Below are 18392 nucleotides of genomic sequence, written 5' to 3' on the forward strand. Positions count from 1 at the left end.
GAGGCAGGAAAAGGAGTGAATTCCTCCTTCCTCTGCCTTTGTTCTGTCCGGGCCCTCAGGGGACTGGATGAGGCCCACTCATACTGGGGAGGGCCGTCTGCTTTCCTGAATCCACCAGTTCAAATGCTCATCTCCCCCGGAAACATGCTCCCAGACACCCCCAGTCACGCCGACACACAGCACTAACCACTGCCGTCCCCTTCCTTCACGGAGAGGGTAGGATTTCTCCCAGCGCACTGCACCCTTAGTCTGGATTGGGTTTGCTTCCCTGCCTGTCATACTTGTGCCAGCACAGCACTTTCTTAGACAAAGCCTGATTTACTGTGTGGTTCCCCATCGTTTCGGGCCGAGATGCCCGTGGGATTCACGAGGGTTACCACCTCTCCTGTTACTCAGAAGGAGGCAGCCCTGTGCGGTGGTGGACTGGCCTTCTTAGGCATCATTAGGACCACAGCTAGGGGACAACGCTGCGAGACTGTAGCGGTGTCCCACAGGATATGGCACCAGCAGCTGGTCAGCGGGGCCATTTCCCCCAAATCAGGGCGCACAGGGGTGGACGTGGGGCCACAAGTCTTGTGATTAGAGGCAACGAGCCGTTCACAAAAACTTGCCTCTTGGCCCCGCTGGTCCTTACTCTCCTGGTTTGGAGAATTTAGTAACCAACAAAGGAATTCTTTGCCCGGAGAACAAAATAATGGTGACCTTGAGCTGGGAGCTGTGGGCACCACCTGGCCCATTTGGGCCTCCTCTGCCACTGGGTTAAGGGCCATAAAGGGGACCATGGTGATGGCTGGGGTGATCCTCTCAGGAGGAAATGGGGTGCTCTACTCAAAGTGGGACGGGCAGGTTAGGAGTCCCTAAGGTCTTCCTCATCCTGCCACATCTGGTGATGACAGTTGGTGGAAGACCATGGCCAGAAGAATGAAGATCTTCATCCCTCTGTTCCCTCCGAAACGAAGAGTGGGGTCACCCTGCCAGGAAAAGCCTCGGGCCACCTGGGCGCAGACAGGATGGTTGTGGAGGAGGCCAGCTGTGACCACAGTCATGGCCTGGTGGTCAGCTGCAGAAAAGAGCAGTCTACAGCTTCCGGCAAAGTTTCTTTTCTTGCTGTGTCATATAAAGTTTTATTAAATCTCCTTTTCCTTCCTCTCTCTTGCTGCCATTGTTGTGCATAGGACATATTGCTGGTTCTTTGTTTGAAATTTATTTCATACGTTGTAGAATAGTGAGATGACAAGAACAGACCCAGAGGAGGAACGCATGTCACCGGAGACCCTGGACTGTTCCCGAATGCAGGAGCCATGGGACGCTGGGGTATCTTCCTTTGGGGACAAGGATTTCAGTGGGAGGAGTGCTATTTGCTCAAAATTAGGTGGGAACATCCTGGTTTTGGGAAGCACGAGTGTGGGGAGAAGTTTGTGTGTGATTGAAAACACAGGGCTGGCTTGTAGTGGGTTTGTCACTTTGTGACTTTTTTGGCTGTCTGTCACAGAATGGGTCTTCTTATTTTGGAGGACACCCCCTCTGTTGGTCTTGGTAGGGGCAGGCCCGGCCTCCCCCTGTGAAAATAAAAGGGCCCTGACATTCCCTTCTCCTTTGTCAGCTCTGTTGGGGCCCTGGCCTCCGCTGGACCAATTTGGTGTTCCACCCAGGACTTTTGATTTTGAGCAAAGCATGCAAACCCTCGGAGACAGTTAGAAAGAATTCATTGGAGAGGTGGTTTCGATGTCCAGTGGGAGTGGCTGTGGCAGGCAGAATTTCTAACATGCCCCTCCCCCCAATGTCCTGCCTTAGTGCCTTGATCTTGTGAACACAGGATCACTGGGAATGTGGCAGGATTTCCCCGTAAGATGGGGAGTCACCTGGGTGGACCTCATCTAGCCACACGAGCCTTTGAAAGCAGAGCGCTTTCTCTAGCCTGGAGGAGAGGGGAAGTCAAAGAAATTCCCAGCACAAGAGAGAAGGACTCGACAAGCCACTGCTGACTTAAAGACGGAGGAAGTGAATTCTGCTGACAGCCTGACGGATCCTGGAATTGGATCCTTCCCAGAGGCTGCAGGGGGAGCCCAGCCTGGCCCACCCTGCATCTGACCTTGTGAGACCGTAAGCAGAGAGTCCAGTCAGGCCTGCCCTCTGGCTTCTCTATTCTGACTCACTTCCCAGCCTGTCCCACGGCATCTGTGAGTGACCCCTGATCCCTCCGTCTGCTTAAACAGGGCCTGCTTATCGGGTCTTTTCCTCCTTCCCCATCCCACCACGGTGTGGAGGAAACAGCTCACATCCTCCTCACAGGAACCACATGGGCCCAGGCCAGAGTGTCTTCATCTCTGTGGGCAGACGGGTGACAGGATGGCAACTGAAACAGTGTCAGTTGTCCTGGAGCAGCCGGGGGCTGTCTGAGGGTCCGTGTGGGCCCAGATGGCCATCAAGAGCATCTGCTTCAGGCGGGTGTTGAAGTGCAGGCCCCCACCGGGAGCATCTGATGAAGCCGGGCCCCTGGGACTGGCAGCCGTGGGCTCTGAGAAGCAGAGGATACAGTGAGGCTGTTCTAGAATGCGGAGGGGCTAGCAGGATGCCTGGGCAGGGAGGGGTCCAGATGGCCAGGGCAGAAGGACTGGGTGGGGCGAGTAGAGGAGATGGCAGGTGGGAACGTCTGCAAGCGCCCAGGGGCAGGAGGGGCCTCTTGGCTGCTGGGTCTGGGTCTTCCCTGCTCCCTGTGCATGGGAAGCCCTGGGGTTCCCCAAGATCAGAGGTCCTGGCTTGGGGCTGTAGTTTAGGGGCCCCAGAAGCATCCGTCTCTCGGCATTAGCGGAGATGGCACTTGTGAGGCCAGGCCTTGGCAGGGATTGGGGGTGAGCAGAGGGGGTCCCTGTGCAGGCTGTAGAACGGAGTGCATGCTGGCCTGGCAACTTTCCAACTGCCCCCCTCCCTCAGTGGCCAGCCACCCACAAAGCGCCTCTCCTGGAGTATCAGCCTCGGCCCTTGGTCCAGGGGTCCCATAAGGCCGGGCGGAGACAATGACATCTCGGGAGTGGGAAGTGGCAGCCGCTCTCTGGCCGGGGAGTCAGCTTGAGTGCCGGCCCCCCTCCATCTGCAGGGCTGTGGGACCCCCTCGGGGAGGTGGTAGAGGGGCGGGCGGGGGCCTACCGTGGGTTCAGGGTGTATCTGCCTTTGTGGTCCAAGCTGCGGCCAGAGCGGATGGCGAACCAGAGAAAGGAGCTGAGCAGCATCGCGTACACCTGGGAGGGAGGCACTGTCTGCACCTGCACCAGTAGCTCCGGGCCGGCCAGGGCTCACGGCCTCCCCAGGAAGTTATGGGCTCTGCAGTGTTCCCTGCTCTAGGGAAGGGCGTGAGGCAGCAGCCTGCTCCTCCCTGGCCCCCGCATGGGGAGCCCTGGTGCTCCCCAAGACCAGAGTTCTGGCTTGGGGCTGCCCACCCCTTTCGTCTGGGGTGGGGACAGGCAGGTGAAGGGGCAAGGAGGTGGGGAAGGGGCAGTGAGGGAGGGCGAGTGGGTACCATGGAGGCGAGGCCGACGCTGGTCAGGGTGAAGATGATGTTTCGGTGAGTGCTCAGGAAGCGCCCGATGCCCTGCAGGCAGTCCTGGAAAGAGGGCAACGCACATGGCATCACCCTGACCGCCCTCCCTGCCCAGGGCGAGGGGCCTCTGCCGAGGCACGGAGCTGCAGCACCCGCCTAGGCCAAATGCTAGGGCAATAGGAAGTCGGGGTGCAGCACAACCCAGGGACAACCACCCCAGAGCTCTGGGAGAGGCGTCGCAAACAGGCGAAAACAAGCAGGATGGAGCTGGCCCCTGTGGGACCGAGGGGACGCTGCCGAGGGGCCCAGCGGTGCCTTCCTCTGGGCGTCCCTGAGCTGCCTGTGTCGGGTCAAGCATCTGGCTCTGCGGGCAGGCAGAGTCTTAGTCACTCAGGGGCCCCAGCACCCAGCCCAGAGCTGCGCCCAGCGCCTGGGTGAGGGGAGGGTGCTGGTTAATGGGGATGTCAGAGGACCAGCAGTGGAGGGGCCGGGGTTCCGGGCTGTCCCAGGGTCCTGGCTCCATCCCGGGCTTCCAATGCCTCGCCAGGGCATGGCGTCCCCAGAGCCTCTCTCTTCAGAAAAAGAGAGGTGACAGTGCCTCTCTGAACCACCCAGATGGTGGCATTTGGTTTTGGGGAAGGACCTTGGCATTTTGGGGCACGCTGGGGGAAAGAAGCACTGCAGGACCTGTGGGGTATGGTTCTGAAGGCCAGGATGGGGACAGAGAGGAGGCTGGAGTGGTGTCTGTCTGTCCATCTGTCCACAAGTTCACTTGACAGAGTCTCGGCCCTCCGGCCTCCCCACGGGACCTCTAACCCTGGCTGGAGTCCAGCCCCTGCTCACACCAAGATGGGGACCAACTTCGGCGGCCCTGGAGGTTGGGACCGCTGGCTCCTGGGGCAGCTGGCACTCAGCCTTGTCCCAGCTAGGAAACAGCCCCAAACGGCCCCAGGAGCCCTGGGCACACCCCTGCAGCCTGGCCTGGGTGCCCCGTGGGAAAATGGACCATAATCAGCCCCTACTTCCCCACCCCGCTGCCACGTGGTCACACTTCCTCTTGGAAGGCAGCCTGAGGGCAGACCACCACCCAGGGCACCATCCCTGCCCCTCCCATCCCATCCCCCAGGCGGCTCCACAGACCGCCCACCCACCTGTGCTGGCCCTTGTGTCCCCACCCAGGAGGCCTTTACAGTCGGTCCCCATGTTCCCACCATTCCGGAGGGTGCACGAAGCAGGCCCTCATCCTCACTCTACAGATCAGATGGGAGACTTCAGGCTTCTCCCTGGGTGGCATAAACAGGCCTCCTCGACTCGCAGCCCCATTCCCAGGCATGCTGGGCCCTCCTTTGCCCTCCCCCTCCCCAGCACCGCCCCTCTGGGCTGAGTTGGCTCCATCCCTCACTGGGCTGAGGGCCATTTGCATCCTCCTGTCTGTTTCTTGGAGGGCAGCCAGGAGCCTCTTGCCCGGAGATAGGGGTGGGTTTGTTTCCCGGACAGTGGGGGAGGGGAGCTGGGGAGACGGGTGGGGGAGGGGGGAAGCAGGAGGGAGGGGGCCCGGCCCTCTCCAGGCCTCAGGGAGGAAGGGGCTTCCCTGCCTTGTCTCTGTCACTGAAGCCCGGGGAGGCCAGACTTGGGCTCAGGGTGACGCTCCCTCTGTGGAATGCCCTTCTGGCTCCTTCAGGGGCCCTCGGGACGCCTGCCTCCCCGCGGGAACAGCTGACTACCCCTGCTCTCTGGGCCCTTGGCATTGCTCATCCCCGTTTATCTCCCACCCACCCCCTGTGCTTCTGGAGGCTTCCGAGGGTGGGAACTCAGTGCCTGGCACTGCGTCTGGCCTTGGGGAGCCCCCAGGCTGGGAGCAGTGTGAAGGAGTGAGGGAGTGAATGGAGAGTGGGGCCCGCGTCCAGCCTGGAGAAGGACCCGGGCCTGTGGCTCACCCAGCCCAGCCCAGCCCCTCTCACCGTGGCCGCCAATCCCCGAGCCCTGAGTGGGCAGGTCCCCGGGGTCTGGGGGAGGCCAAGGGGTGGGAGACGTCCCTGGTCTGGGGCTGAGCCCCTGGTTGCGGCTGCCCCTCCCACTCACCTGTCTCGCAGCCTCCGCTCCCCGACACAGGTCAGCCTCCGAGCTCCCCAGGAGACTGAAAGGAGAGCCCTTTCCACAGCACAGGAACTGCAAGGACAGAAGGGAAGGAGGCGGTTTGCTCTCAGAGCCCCAGGGGCCCTGTCAGACAGAGGGGGAAACTGAGGCACAAAGAGGCCAAATGACTAGGCAGGGTCCAGCAGAGCTCGGGCCCCCCGGGAGGCCAGGACTGGGGCTCAGGGTGATGTGGCTGCCTCTGTGAGGGCACCAGGCGCTGGGCGATACCCTCACCCGCAGGTCCTCGCCAAAGCCGCCTGCCTGCCTGGCCGATTGCTCACCTGCCAGGGCCAGGGCCAGCCTCATGGGTGCGACCCTTGCAGTCACAGGGGCCCTGCTTACTGCTGTGCCATCACCGTCTTATGATTTTGAGTCATTTTTGGACAAGGGTCCCTTCATTTTGCTCTGGGCCCCGCAATTTTGGTAGCCGGCCCTGTCCAGGGCAGAGGGAGGCGGGCAGGAGCTCCTTGTGCCCCCCCGACACTCCACCTCGGGGGCATCCACATACTAAGACCCCTGCTCAGCCCCTGGCCCAGGCCGCCTGACTCTGCAGGGCCGCCCTGTGCCCATTTTCTGGCTCTCAGTCCACAGAGGGAGGCTGACCAGCTCAGAGCCGCCCAGTGAGGGGGAGGCCTCCCCCATCACACTCACCATGTCCTGGATGGCCACCAGCTCCTGCCGCCAGACGCCGGACGAGCTCTTCACCGCATGGTCATACACCAGATCGTAGGTGTCCAGCACGGCATCCTCCACCTGCACCCAGAGCATCGTGGGAAGCTCCCTCCCCCTGACAGAGCTGCCTGAAGGAAGGGCCTGGCCCCTGTGTGCTGGGTGATGTGCAAATGGCCTCCTCCACCTCCCTGAGGGCAGAGCCTAAGTCCCCTGGGTGGGTGAGTCACAGGAGTTCCCCAGACTCCAACTGTGGGAACCTCCCCCCCCAAAATGGCCATTAATGTCACATTCCTGCTCCCGAGGGGTCCTGTGGGATAAGTCGGAGACCTGAGCTCTGATGCCCACCCCAGCTATGGTCTTGTGGATGTGGGGGTCCAGCCGAAGGAAGTGTCCTCCCCGCTCCTGTTGATCTGGAAACTGGCAGAGGGGTAGGGAAAGACCACAGCTGGGCCTGGGCGAAGGCTGGGAGAGGCGTCATGCCAGTTCAGTTCCCCAGTGATGCTCCAGTCTTTCCCCAGAACCACCCAAGTATGTTCCAGAACCCCCAGGCAGCTGGGCTCCAGGCAAGGATTTTGGCCAGGGAAGTGGGGGGCATCCAGGGCCAGCTCTGAGCGAACAAGGCCCCTTGGGGGCAGACAATGGAGAAGGAGGGTAGCAACAGGGGCCTGGCTGGGCTCTGCCTTCCCTCCACACCCCCACATCACCCAGACCTCGTTGCCACTCCCCTCCTCAGCACCCCTTTCTGTGCCTTTGTTCATGCTGCCACCCCCCCGAAGCCGAAATGGCCTCCGCTTCCCAAGTTATCCCTTCAAAGACAAACTGGATTCTTGCCTCTTCCAGGAAGGCTTCCCTGACTGCTCTGGGGCCTCTGGTCTACTGGCACAGGCAAGGCCTCTTTGAGCTCCCCTGCCCTCTGATGCCTCCTTTCCCTCCTCAGAGACCCTGAGCTCTCCCTCCCCTCCCTTCCCTCTCCCATACTATGCTGATATGTGGGACATGCTGACAGGTGCTCAGGGGGGCCTCAAAGGTCTGAGGGTCAACAGCTTGGAGGACCTGGGCGCAGGCGGTTGGCGGGCAGTGGGGGCACTCCCAGCCAGCCCTGTCCAAAGCCCCTGCGCCCCAATAGGAAGCAGATGGACTTGTGTCCAAACACGGCTCCTGGCACTGAATGACCCTCCCCGTGGAGACACTGCTTTGCAAGTCATCCCCAACTCAGCCAGCTGGCTTCCTCCCCACCGTTGGGAGGCAGGCAGTGCCTTGGGCCAGGGGCAGGCACCAGGCTAGCCACCACTGCTGCAGGGCCTGGCTAGGGGCCCTCTCTCTGCCTCAGTTTCCTCAAGTGAAATAGGGGTAGAGACCTGCCAGGCCACTGTGTCTTCATGGGAGGAGGTCCTGGTGAGGGCTGGGGGCCTGGTGGAGCTGGCCTGGGGTCAGGGGGGCAGATGGCTGTGACAAGGAGCCCAGCTTGGACCACCCCTCCTGGTTCCATCCCTTGACCATTTCAACTCCTCCCCTCCCCACTATGGCCGAGGGAGGACCCGGGTGCCTCCACGGCAAGCTGTCATTATTGTAATATTGGCAGGAGAAACAACACCTGCTGGTGGCAGAGCGGCGAGCATCTCTCCCCATGAGCCCCTCCTTCAGATGAAGAAGCAGACCCGGCAAAGCCACGTCCCCTGTCCGAGACCCCCAGGCCTGGTGGTGGGGGCCAGGCTGGACTTGCCCGGCAGGCCTGGGTGTCTAGGTGGTGTGCCACCGTCCACCTCTCATTGCCGGCTTCAGGGGGCGCTGGAGGAGCCGGAGAAAATGGGGGTCTCAGATGCCACCGGGCACTGACATTGGGGTGCTCCCTGCCAGGGTGCCTTATTCCTTAAGCCCCATCGTCAGAGCTCCAGGGGTGCCCTGTCAGGACAGGGGTTTCTGGGCTGCTGAACACTCGCTCCCCAGACAGCACATCTCAGATACCCACACGAACCAGGTGCCCGGGGAGTCCCCACCACACCAGCCCCCCACAACCGGCGCCCCCCCTCCCCCGCCTCCCACCATCTGCCTGGGCTTGGTGACTCTCTGGGCTGTGCCCCAACTCCTGCAGTCTGCTAAACCTGCCCGGGTGGGGATGCTCCCAGGGTGGCCTCTGGGGAGCTGCAGGTGGTCTGCAGACTGGCCCCATGGGCCAGAGGCTGGGTCTGGCCTGAGCCCACACGGTGGCCAGACAATCAGGGAGGAGAGTGGCCTCAGGCGGGGGGGCCCTGACCGCGGGGAGCTGTGAGGACGCCTTTTGACGCCTCTCCTTGCACTGCTGTACTTAATCCGCACATGAATTATTAAGTGGAGCAGGCAATTCATTTCTGTGTGCAGGCCCTTCTGGGGACAGGGGGCGTTGTGCAGAGTCCCTCTCAGGCTGCGGCGGGAGCGTAATTAATAGCCCTTGTGCTCTGTATTCATCGCACGGCCACTCGTCCCCACATCGCCGGCCTTGCCAGCTTCGGGGCGCCTGCCAGGGAGCCAGCGTCCCAGAGGAGCGGCTGTTGGAAAACCCCGTGAGTGGCGGGGGCAGTAAGGGGGGGCACTCACCCCACCAGGGTCTGTGGCTTGGCTTCTGAGCCACGGAAGAGGTGGCCGGTCCCTGTCCTCCTCCACCCTCAGCTTCCCATCTGTGGGGTCCCCCAGACAAGCCGTCTTGACCTTGTGTTTCAGGTTATCTTAGGGGTTCCCTCGGGGGAGGTGCAGGAGGGGGAACAGGGTGAACGGGCCTGGCTGGGCACCAGGCTCCAGACGCCCTGGAGCAAACAGCTTGGCCCTTTGGCCTTCTCTGCTCACTGGGCCGCAGCAGGGCCTTGTGTGTCAACGGTGCCGGGGCTGGGACCTGTTTGGCCTGGGTTCCAGGGTTGGGGGCACAGGCTGGGCGGCTCGGCCTGCCCCTGCTGCTCGGTGCCCTGGCCCTGGCACCAAATACCGCCTCGTGCAAGGTTCCACACTAGTCCCACGCCCTGGAGGACTGATGGGCTCAGGATGTGTTGGGTCCCACTAGGCCCTTCACACGCACTGGTTCCCTCCTGCCATGAGCAGCCCCCTCGGCGGGGTCTCCATGCTCCTCTTACAGATGAAGAAAGAGGCCCAGGAGAGTTAGCTGATTACCCAAGGGTGCTGGGCCGAGAGGCTGACCCTACTTTGAAGCCAGAGCTCCTTCTGCAGGCCGCTCCCATGCCCACGTGGGCCTGGACACGCACACGGACAACACAGGAGGGTGGATGGAGCCCACCTGACTGCGGGCCTGGGAGGAAGCCCCAGCCCCCACCTGGGATCAGGCAGGGCCCGGAGAACTGACCCCCAGGGGCCAGCTGGAGTGAGGACCAGACCAGGACGATTTCTGTGGGGGATGTGGTTGGGGTTGGGACAGAGAAGAGGCCCAGCTGGGAGCCATCTGGCTTTTCGCCCCCACGCTTTCCCAGAGCAGGAGTCCCAGCTGGATGGTGACCTGTGGCCCCTGCACGGCCCCTCCCCTCCAGAACCTTGGATCCTGGGCTCAGAGCTGTAAACACAGTGTCAGAGAAGAGAGGATGGGCTGCAGCTACCCCCAGGAGAGCTGGACGGGGCCCCAGGGCACCCTGGCAGCTGTCTTGACTGGGACCACCCATGCTGTGACCCAGGCCTCGAATGGGCCAATGGATGGGTAATGTGAGGCCGAATTGCCAGCCTAGCCTGGCTTTCCCTGGGCCAGACTGCTGCCAGACCCACCGAGTGGAAGCCACCTTTCAGGGGCTCCGACCCTATCCAAGAGCCAGAGGAAATGTCCTTTTTCTGATCCCGTCACAGGTGGGTGACCCCAAATGATGCTAGGGTGGTGGTGGGTGGTTTGGGGTCACCCTTGGGCAGGGAAGGGAAAAGAAGAATTGACTCAGGACAAAGAACCCTGGATGGTGAGCTGGACCCCTCCTGCCCCGGCTCTGCCTCGTGTCCCCCCACCCCCTTGGGCCTGGCTTCCATCCATAGACTAGGGGTAAGGAAGGCAGGGACCAGAGGGGGTGATCACACACCTAAAAGCACACAGCATGAGCTTGGCCTGGGGGAACCAGGCCCAGCCTCCTGACTCAGCCGCTCTCTGCGAGCCTCTGCACCTTACATGACCATCTTGGGGGGCCCAGGCAACATGGAGTCTGAAGCCACTGGGACTCCTGATACACAGGCAAGAAATCATCTCTTGTCATGTGCTGCTTGCATGGGGTTTTGCCCAGAAACCCAATACGCTCCAGCCAGAGCCACCTTGGTTTCCCTGGGCTGGTCTTTATAGAGCATATGGAGAAACTGAGGCCCAGTAAGAGGAGAAGGGATTGCTCATGGTCACAGAAAGCCAGGACAGACAGGGCTTGTGGAGTGGGCTCTCCTGTCCGTCTCTGCAGCGCCCCCTACTGGCCCCTGCCTTGGGGGTCTTGCTTGGAGCTGGGCTGTCATAGGTGAAAGCTGGGCCCGAGTTCGGCCGCCAGGGTCTTGTCATTGCTAGGGACCAGGGGTGGCCTGCCCCTTGCCCCTTCTCCCAGCTGTGGCCTCTCCGCCAGCCAGCAGCTGGACTGCAGGGCTGGGTGGCGCGGCTGGGAGTGGGCCTGAGGCCTGGGACAAGCGCTGGGAAGCAGACATGCTCCCCCGGGGGCCAAGAGCCCCTTTGGGAAGGGCACCCTGCATCCTGGTGGTGTGTCCACGGCCGCCCCACCCGCTTGGGGACTGCCCTGTAGCCTCACAGCTCAGCGAGGGAGAGAAGCCTAACCTGGTGGTGAGGCGGGGGTGCCCTCTGGGCAGAGGGGCTGAGGGAGGGTGTTGGTGCTGGCTAGCAGTGGTGACTATAGCCACCATCGTCCCCTCCTCTGCCACCCGTGAACCTTCCTGGCCCCCGCCAACCCCCAGCCCCAGCCTGGGCTGCTCTACTCCGAACAAAGGGTCCAGACTGGCCTGGGGCTGGGGGCTGGCCCCCACACGTGAGCCCCTCAGGACCCACTGCCCCTCTCTCTGAGCCTCTTGGGCATCCAGTTCCTCTGCCTGGATGGAGTGGCCTGGCCTTGACCCCCATCCATGGTCTGGGAAGAGGTCGGCTCCACACATGCACTTGCCAGCCCCATTTCCCACGAGGCTCTCAGCTTCGTCCCTGAGTCCAGACAGAATCTCTGGAGGGCCACCTCCCCGCAAGCTCTGGTCCTGCCCTGCTCCTTGGGGGCAGTGCCCTTCATAGACCCATGGCCTGCAGGCTTCGACCCTGCTCACGTGTGCTCTCTGGGGGCTGCGGCCGATGTGACCCCAATATCCTGGAGCTGAGGCCCCCCTCCCTCCCTTAGAGACAGGACAGGAGCCCTCTCCTAGCCCCGAGCCTCCTGGGATGCCCTGCTGAAACAGCAGACACCCACAGAAGGCTAGCCGAATGGTGGATGGATGGACAGAGGGAGGAACAAACGAGCCACCTCCTGTGGGGACCCACCCCAACATTACCCTGGGCATCATCACCCTGGTCACCACCACCACGGAGTCCCTGGGGAAGAGCCCACATTGAAGACGGAGCTAGCAGGTAATCTTGCCACCTCTTCCCACCTGGGTCACCTGGGCTGCCCCAAGCTGCGGGCAGGTCAGTGTCCAGGACTGAAGGACCACTGTCATCCTGTGAATGAATCTTGGACGCCCTGTCCACTTTGTCCTGCAGCCAACCCTCACCCGCACAACGCGTCTCTCCCTGCCCCTCCGGCCCCCATCAGGACAGCAGACCCCTTAGCGCATTTTCTGGAACATGGACCCCTGCTAATCAATCCCTCACTAGTGGGGGGCCCTCTCTGCTCCTGCTCCTCGGCCCCCTTCCCCAGCTCCCTGGGCGTCACATTCAGGCCCAGGGCGGGAGGGGTTGAGGGGCCTTAGTGAGAGGGGTCTGAGGCCTGTGCTTGCCTCCCCTCTTTCCTCGGGGAGCTGCTGCCCCCAGGCCAGGAGAGGAGCAGCCCTGTGGTCCCTGTGCCCCCACCCCACCCCCAGGCAGAGGATGTCCCCACAGTGTTCCCCCGCACCTGCCATGTCTCTCCCCTAGTGAGGCGGGCAGGCGGGAGGGAGCATGGAACCTTAGCTCTGCTGAGGGGTGGGGACGGGGCTGGGAGCTCACCTGGGCAGGATTTCGGAGTCTCCAGAAGGCCACCTGCACCAGGGCGCAGAACACCAGAGCAAAGCACAGGAAGCCCTGGGCAGAGGAGGGACGGGTCACTCCATGCGGCTGTGCATGGCCTGGCGGGGTCCCTCTGGGCAAGGGGGCTCACTGAGGGGCATGTCTGAGCCCAGCTCCTCACTGCCCAAAGGGGAGGCCTTGGGCACTGGGGAGACCTTGGGCGGTGGGCATACTGGTTCCCATCCCTTCTTCTGGCTCTTTTGGGGAATTCTTCCCCTACTGCTGGTTTTGTCTCCCGAGGGCCTGTCCATGGCAGTGCCACATCCCCTGCCCCAGGGGGAGGCAATCCTGGGATGATGGAGACCCCTGTCCACTGTGGCTGCTTCTGGGAGGGGCACTGACCCCGGAAAGACCCGGCAGAGCCTTTCCTGAGCTGGAGACTCGGACCTGGGAGAAGAAAGTGCCCTTTTTAGGTGGTCCGGGCAGGGGGAATGGCTTAGGGGCTGTGGCGGCCCTCGTGCGGGGAAGGCCATCTGCAGGTTCCAGCAGGGACAGCTGGTTTGGGGCCAGGTGGAACACCTGGTGTGACACCAGGTGGTGTGACTCCCCCAGGGAAGCTCCCTGCTCAGTCCTGTGGTCCATCCAACCCCTGCCCCTCACTCTTACTACCCCCTGGACCCCAGAGTTGGAGGAGACGGGAGTTCTCTGGAGGGAACGTCTTCCATCCCTGGCACCCCACTGGGGTGTCCTTCTCTCAGTCAGGGGGTCTGAACTGCTGAGGTCCTCCGGCAGAAGCTGATGAACATCGTGGGCCCCTCGGCTGGGAACTGCACACACGCCCCAGTGCTCTTTTGACAGCACTCTCAGAGGGTCACCCCAGCCTAAGAACCCTGGGGATGTCACCCCTGCCCATAGTTCCACTCGCCACCTTCGTGCTGGTGACCCTCGGATCTGGGTCTCTGGCCAAGGCTCCTCCTGGAGCTCTGGACCGTCAATCTGGCCGCTGACCACCCAACCCAGGTGTCCGGAGGCCTGATGTAACTGTCTGCACCACCCCCTCCCCACCGCTGCCCCATGCTGGGTGGGGCTGGCATGGCCGACATGTCACCCCCGCCCCTAGACTGTCTGCACCCTGGGGCAGGCGGTGGCTGGGCTATCCAAACCCAGTGCCTTGTTCAGGGTGACACCCAAGAGAGCTGATGACCAATGGAATGGAGAGATGCAGACAGACACACAGACACTGGCCTGGCTAGGCAGGGACGAAGAAACGGTCCACACCAGGGGTGGCCCACTGGCCTCCAGGAAAGAGCGGGTCACCCCCACCAGCCCCCAAGCTCAGGTGCGGGCACAGGGGCCTCTGGCTGTGCTGGGGCTGGCAGCCCTCCAGGCTTCTCCTCGTGGTGTTCCCTCCTGCCTGCCTGGGAGTCCCCAAGGCCTGTCTAGGGATGACCTTAGCGATGCCTCTTCCTCCCTCTCCCTCCTTTCTACTTCCTCTCCCTCCTCCTCCTTCTCCCTCCTCCTCCTCCCTGGCTGGCTGCAGGCCGTCTTCCCCATCTGGAAGCCATCGCTCAACTCTGCCTCCCAGGCTGGAGGCCTTGAGCCAGCTCAAGGGACCAGCATTTTCCAGAAACCATTTCGTGCCTTAGGAGAGAGCATCAACTCCCTGTCTCCCATCCCGCTACCGGGCCCACCCCGAAGAGAGGGCCTCTGGCAGCGGATGGGTCCCTCAGTCCCTCTATGCCTCCACAGTGCCGAGGCTGCTGGGTTTCTTGCTCCTCATTCTAAATTCAAATACGTAAGTAAACCGAAACGGCTTCCCTCTGCCACCACCGCCAGCTCTGTTCTCTGTTCTCAGCCCTGCAAGGCAAGCTCGTTGGTTCATTTCCTGTGCGAGAGGCCGGTTTGGGGAGAGGCCGGAGGAGGTGGGGGCAGGAAGGGGGGAGCAGCCAGGCGCCTGTCATGTTGGGAAAGGTCTCCTTGCTCCCTGGCTCCTTCACGTGTGCTCATACACGCAGACACACATGCAGACACAGGATGCAACACGCACACGTGCACACACACACAGCTCAAGGGAGCAGCATCTCCAGAGCAGGTCTCCAAGCACCCCTCGGGGGCCACGCTGGGCTCACCATCAAGGCTGGGGGCTGAGGGCAGGGTTGGGGTGCAGCAGGCATCCAGCCACAGGGCTCCTAGGCCCTTCTCACAGCCTGCCCTGCATAACAGGCCTCCTGGCCCTGGAGTCGGCTGGGGAAGCAGAATTGAGACCCCAGGTGCCCCCTGCCCCCTGCCCACAGCTCAGAGCTGGAGAAGGCCCTGGTGACCGGCTGGGCCAAGAAGAACTGGACGGAGCTGGGGGGACAGAGCGTGGGAGCCTTGGGAACAGGAGCCTGTGGCTGAGGCATCTCCCCGCCGTAAGCCAAGCTCCATGGCGCCCCCTGGCGGCCAACCCCACAGCCCCACACTGGCCTCTCCAAGCCACCCTCGCCTGGCCCCCCAGGCCTGGCCCTGTCAGCACCTTGTCCTCCAGCCATGCACCACTCTAGCAAGGCCCACGCCTTAGGGCTCCCCTCTCGGGACAGTCCACCTGCCTGGTCAGCTCCTGCTGGGGCCTCCCCTCCTTCCCCTCCCCGGCCCCATGGGTACCCAGCTGCAGCCAGATTGCACAGGGTGGAGCCGTGACCTCCAACAACGCCAGCACTGCCCTGCCCACGTGCCTGTGGGTCCTGCTTAGGGCTGGAGCCACCTGATCCCGCTGTGCTCCCCGAGCCCGCCCAGGGCTGGCCGGCCCAGGGCTGCAGCTCCAGGAGGTGACTCTGTCCCTGCCCTTGGAGACATTTACAAACCAGGAGTCGCTCAACAAACGTTTGCTGACACAGGCTGGTCCTCAGATAGCCAGGGTGATCGGCCTCTGGGCCACTCGGAGAAGCAGAGCCCCAGCGTGAGCTCACAGGAGTCGCTGGCCCACGAACCACTCACAGGGCAGGGGTGGGGTTTGCAGGGGCAGAGGGCTGGAGGCACGACAGTGGGGTCCTCCTGGCTGGAAGGGAGGGAGGGAGGCCGGAGGGACCCATGGAGCTCCAGGGAGGCTGGACTGCGTCCCGAACACTGCAGGCAGTCCGCGAAGGCTCCGGGCAGGGAGGGCACATGCCAGGAGGAGGCTGGGGTGCCTGTGAGAGGCCAGTTCAGGTCAGAGAGGGGGGGCTCGAGCCCAGAGGGGCAGGCGGGGCTGGCAGGTAGGGACCAAGATGGGGCCCGGGAAGAGCAGGTACGGGGGCAACAGAGGCCCCGCTGTGGGGTGAGGTGGGACCTGTGGGGCCTGTGGGACCTTGGGGGGCGGTGGAGACACCGCCCCCCTGGTAGCTGCGAAAGCGGATGTGGAGCTCAGGAGGAGCCCGGGCTGCAGGCCACCTTGGGGTCAGCTGCGCAGGCCCAGACCTACAGGGGATGGGGCCGGCAGAGGGGCTTTCTCTGCCTCCCCAGGTCTCTTGGTAACAGGAAATGGAATTCACCCGAACCCTGTTCAGAGCCTCCAGTATAACAGAACCAGACCCTCTCTGGGCCTTTGGGAATGGCTCCCAGGCCTGGGAGGGCTAGCTCTGATGGGGTGAAGTAGGGCTTGGTGGGGTGTCCTGGCTGGCCTGGGTGGAGGGGTCCTGACTAGCCCCAGATGGAGGGGTCCTGGCCGGCCCGGGTGGAGGGGTCCAGGCTGGCCCACATCGCTTGGGCCTCTGTTTCTTTTGGGACATTGCAGGGGAAGGCAGGCTCCCTGGTCTCACAGCCCTGCCAGCTCTCGGTCCCATCCTGGGGAGCTGTGGGGGCTGGGGCACAGAGAACTCACCCCAGCCATGAGGCCCCCGGCCTCCCTCACAGTGGCTACGGCGGTCAGCACGGCGCCCAGGGTCAGGAGCCCAGCCAGGCTGATGCCCACGTAGAAGGCTAGGCAGGGAGAGTGAGGAGGAGGGTTAGGGTGCCCAGGACAGGGGTCCCAAATGCACAGAGCCTGGGACTGAAATGCAACTGGAGGGTCACCAAGGGTGGGGGCTGGACTTCTGGGAGCTCTGAATGGGCCACATTTCCCCCAACAGGCAAGGATGTGGCACTCACCACCCACCCCCTCCTCCCGATGTTCAGAAGGACGAGAGGGAAGGAAGAAGCCTGGGAGGCCCTGTCCCCCTCTTCCTGCCCTCCCTGCCCTCCTCCTGGTGCTATCTTTGAAGCCACATCCCCACCCCCATGCCCTAGTGACAGGTGGCCATGGGGGGCCTGTAATCTTATCAGTCCAGGCCCAGGCCCCAGGCTTCCTGCTCCAGGGAAGCAGGGATCCAGGGTTCAGGGTGAAAACGTGAGGCCTAAGGGTTGGGATGCCTGGGGCCTGGGACCCAGGCCTCGACGCTGTGGGCCTCACTTTCCCCCACATCTGACCTCCTTGGCCTCCTTGCTTGAGGGCAAGCCCCCATCCCGGCTGGGCCCCTCTCTCTGGGAGCACCCCTCCAGGACGTGGACCCGGTCGGGTTCGGATGCTATCCGACACGCCCGCGCTATTCCCAGGATCCCAGGGGGGTGGGGGTCCAGGCAAGAGCACGGCCATCTCCCAGACACCAGGCTCTGCCTAGTGGAGCCGGGGTCCCCCAGGGGACGTCTCTGCTCCTGACCCTGTCGCCTGCCCTGACCCCGCTCCTCCCCAGCCACATTTGCCCCTGAAGCCCCCTCCCCAACAGCGGCCACCTGGGACCTCACTCACCCCAGCGGTGCCTGGCCTCGTAGGAGGTCCTCTCTGATGATGTGCGGCCGATGACCACAAAGTGGGCCCCGAAGTAGGTGAGAGCCGCCATGGTGGCCACGGCAAGGCCCAGCAGCTGGGGGTGGGGCAGACAGAGCATGGTGGGCAGGGCCAGACCCAGACCGAGGCCCCAGAGGGCAGGGTCTCGGGGTCCTGGGTCTCCCTGACCAGCCTCCCTCCAGCTTCCCGGTCTCACATGAGACAGGCTGTGGGGCTTCCGGATATGTCTGTGGGGTGCTCTCAGGGGGCAACGCACACACACTCCCCCACCCACACACACTCATTGTCCAGCTTATCCAAGGACCCGGAACCTCGGATCTTTCCGTCTGCAGAGTGGGGAGTGGGCCCATCCCAGCCCCTCGAAGGCCCCTCCCCACTCCTGTGAGGGCACCCTCCAGGGCAGGAAGCCAGCGCCACCCCCACCCCTGGGCATCACTCCTTCCGAGCCCGGTTCTCCAGCTGCCCAAGGTCCTCAGGCCTCCTCCAGGCCCCTCGCTGCCTGGTGGGAGGATGGACACTGCCCACAGGAGCATCCTGTTCAAACGGTCAGCCCGCCGGGAGTCCACCCCCAGGGACCCCAGGGGCATGTTCCCTGGGGCAGGATGGGGACAGGGCTGGGGGATGTGTGTGTGTGGAGGGGGAAACCACAGAGCTGGGGGTCCAGTCACACAGCACCTCCCCCACTCCCTCCTGCTCCACCTGCCTGTTACCAGGACAAAGAGGCTGGTGACCAGCATCTGGCATTTGGCCACGCTGACTCGACTCCACGGCCCCATGGTGGTCTCCTCTCTTCTCTTCTCCCCTCCTCTCTTCTCTCCCCTCCCTTCCCTCCCCTCCCGCTGTGGTTTCCAGCTGGGCGGGGGCCTCAGAACACAGCTGCTCGCCCAGGAGGTAGGCTGCGTCCGCCCATCTGTCTGTCAACACGCCCAGAGGACTGAGCTGCTGGGTGCCCCGGAAGAAGGGCGGGCAGGAAGGGGAGGAGACATCAAGGCCAGCTCCTGCCGCCCCTGCTCCCCCAGCCCTGGCCCAAGACTCCAGGACATTTGCAGACATCTGTGGGGTCTCCTGCAAGGGCTAGACCTTGTTCTTGGTGTGGCCTCAGTGGACACCCTGGGAGGAGGTAGGAGGAGGTGAGTGAG

General features: G+C 63.1%; 1 protein-coding gene across 2 annotated transcripts; it reads right to left on the bottom strand.

Annotated features, from left to right (window-relative positions):
- Positions 1–1640: 1640 nt before the first annotated feature.
- On the bottom strand, positions 1641–18159 carry TSPAN32 (tetraspanin 32). Of its 2 annotated transcripts, XM_058526156.1 has the most exons (9): positions 17964–18159; positions 17215–17329; positions 16312–16409; positions 12474–12548; positions 6326–6427; positions 5621–5707; positions 3518–3601; positions 3148–3239; positions 1641–2518 (listed from the first exon to the last, which is right to left on the bottom strand). In XM_058526156.1, the coding sequence occupies exons 1-9, from the start codon at positions 18027–18029 to the stop codon at positions 2368–2370; spliced, it is 870 nt and encodes a 289-aa protein (XP_058382139.1). In that variant the 5' UTR covers positions 18030–18159; the 3' UTR covers positions 1641–2367. The 2 variants fall into 2 exon arrangements, with proteins under 2 accessions (XP_058382139.1, XP_058382138.1); XM_058526155.1 differs by lacking the exon at positions 12474–12548 and having other exon boundaries at positions 17964–18105.
- Between the last annotated feature and the right edge of the window lie 233 nt (positions 18160–18392).

The sequence above is a fragment of the Diceros bicornis genome, chromosome 31 (assembly GCF_020826845.1).
Source record: "Diceros bicornis minor isolate mBicDic1 chromosome 31, mDicBic1.mat.cur, whole genome shotgun sequence".
NCBI classification, from domain to species: Eukaryota; Metazoa; Chordata; class Mammalia; order Perissodactyla; family Rhinocerotidae; genus Diceros; species Diceros bicornis.

Bases quoted from the DNA above. Each gene is read 5' to 3' on its own strand.
- TSPAN32 (XM_058526156.1), bottom strand. From the start codon at position 18,029: ATGGGGCCGTGGAGTCGAGTCAGCGTGGCCAAATGCCAGATGCTGGTC. The intron at 16,410-17,214 runs GTGAGTGAGGTC...CTCCCTGCCTAG, and splicing joins CGAGGCCAGGCACCGCTGGG to CCTTCTACGTGGGCATCAGC. The intron at 12,549-16,311 runs GTGAGTTCTCTG...TCCTCTGCCCAG, and splicing joins CCGGGGGCCTCATGGCTGGG to GGCTTCCTGTGCTTTGCTCT.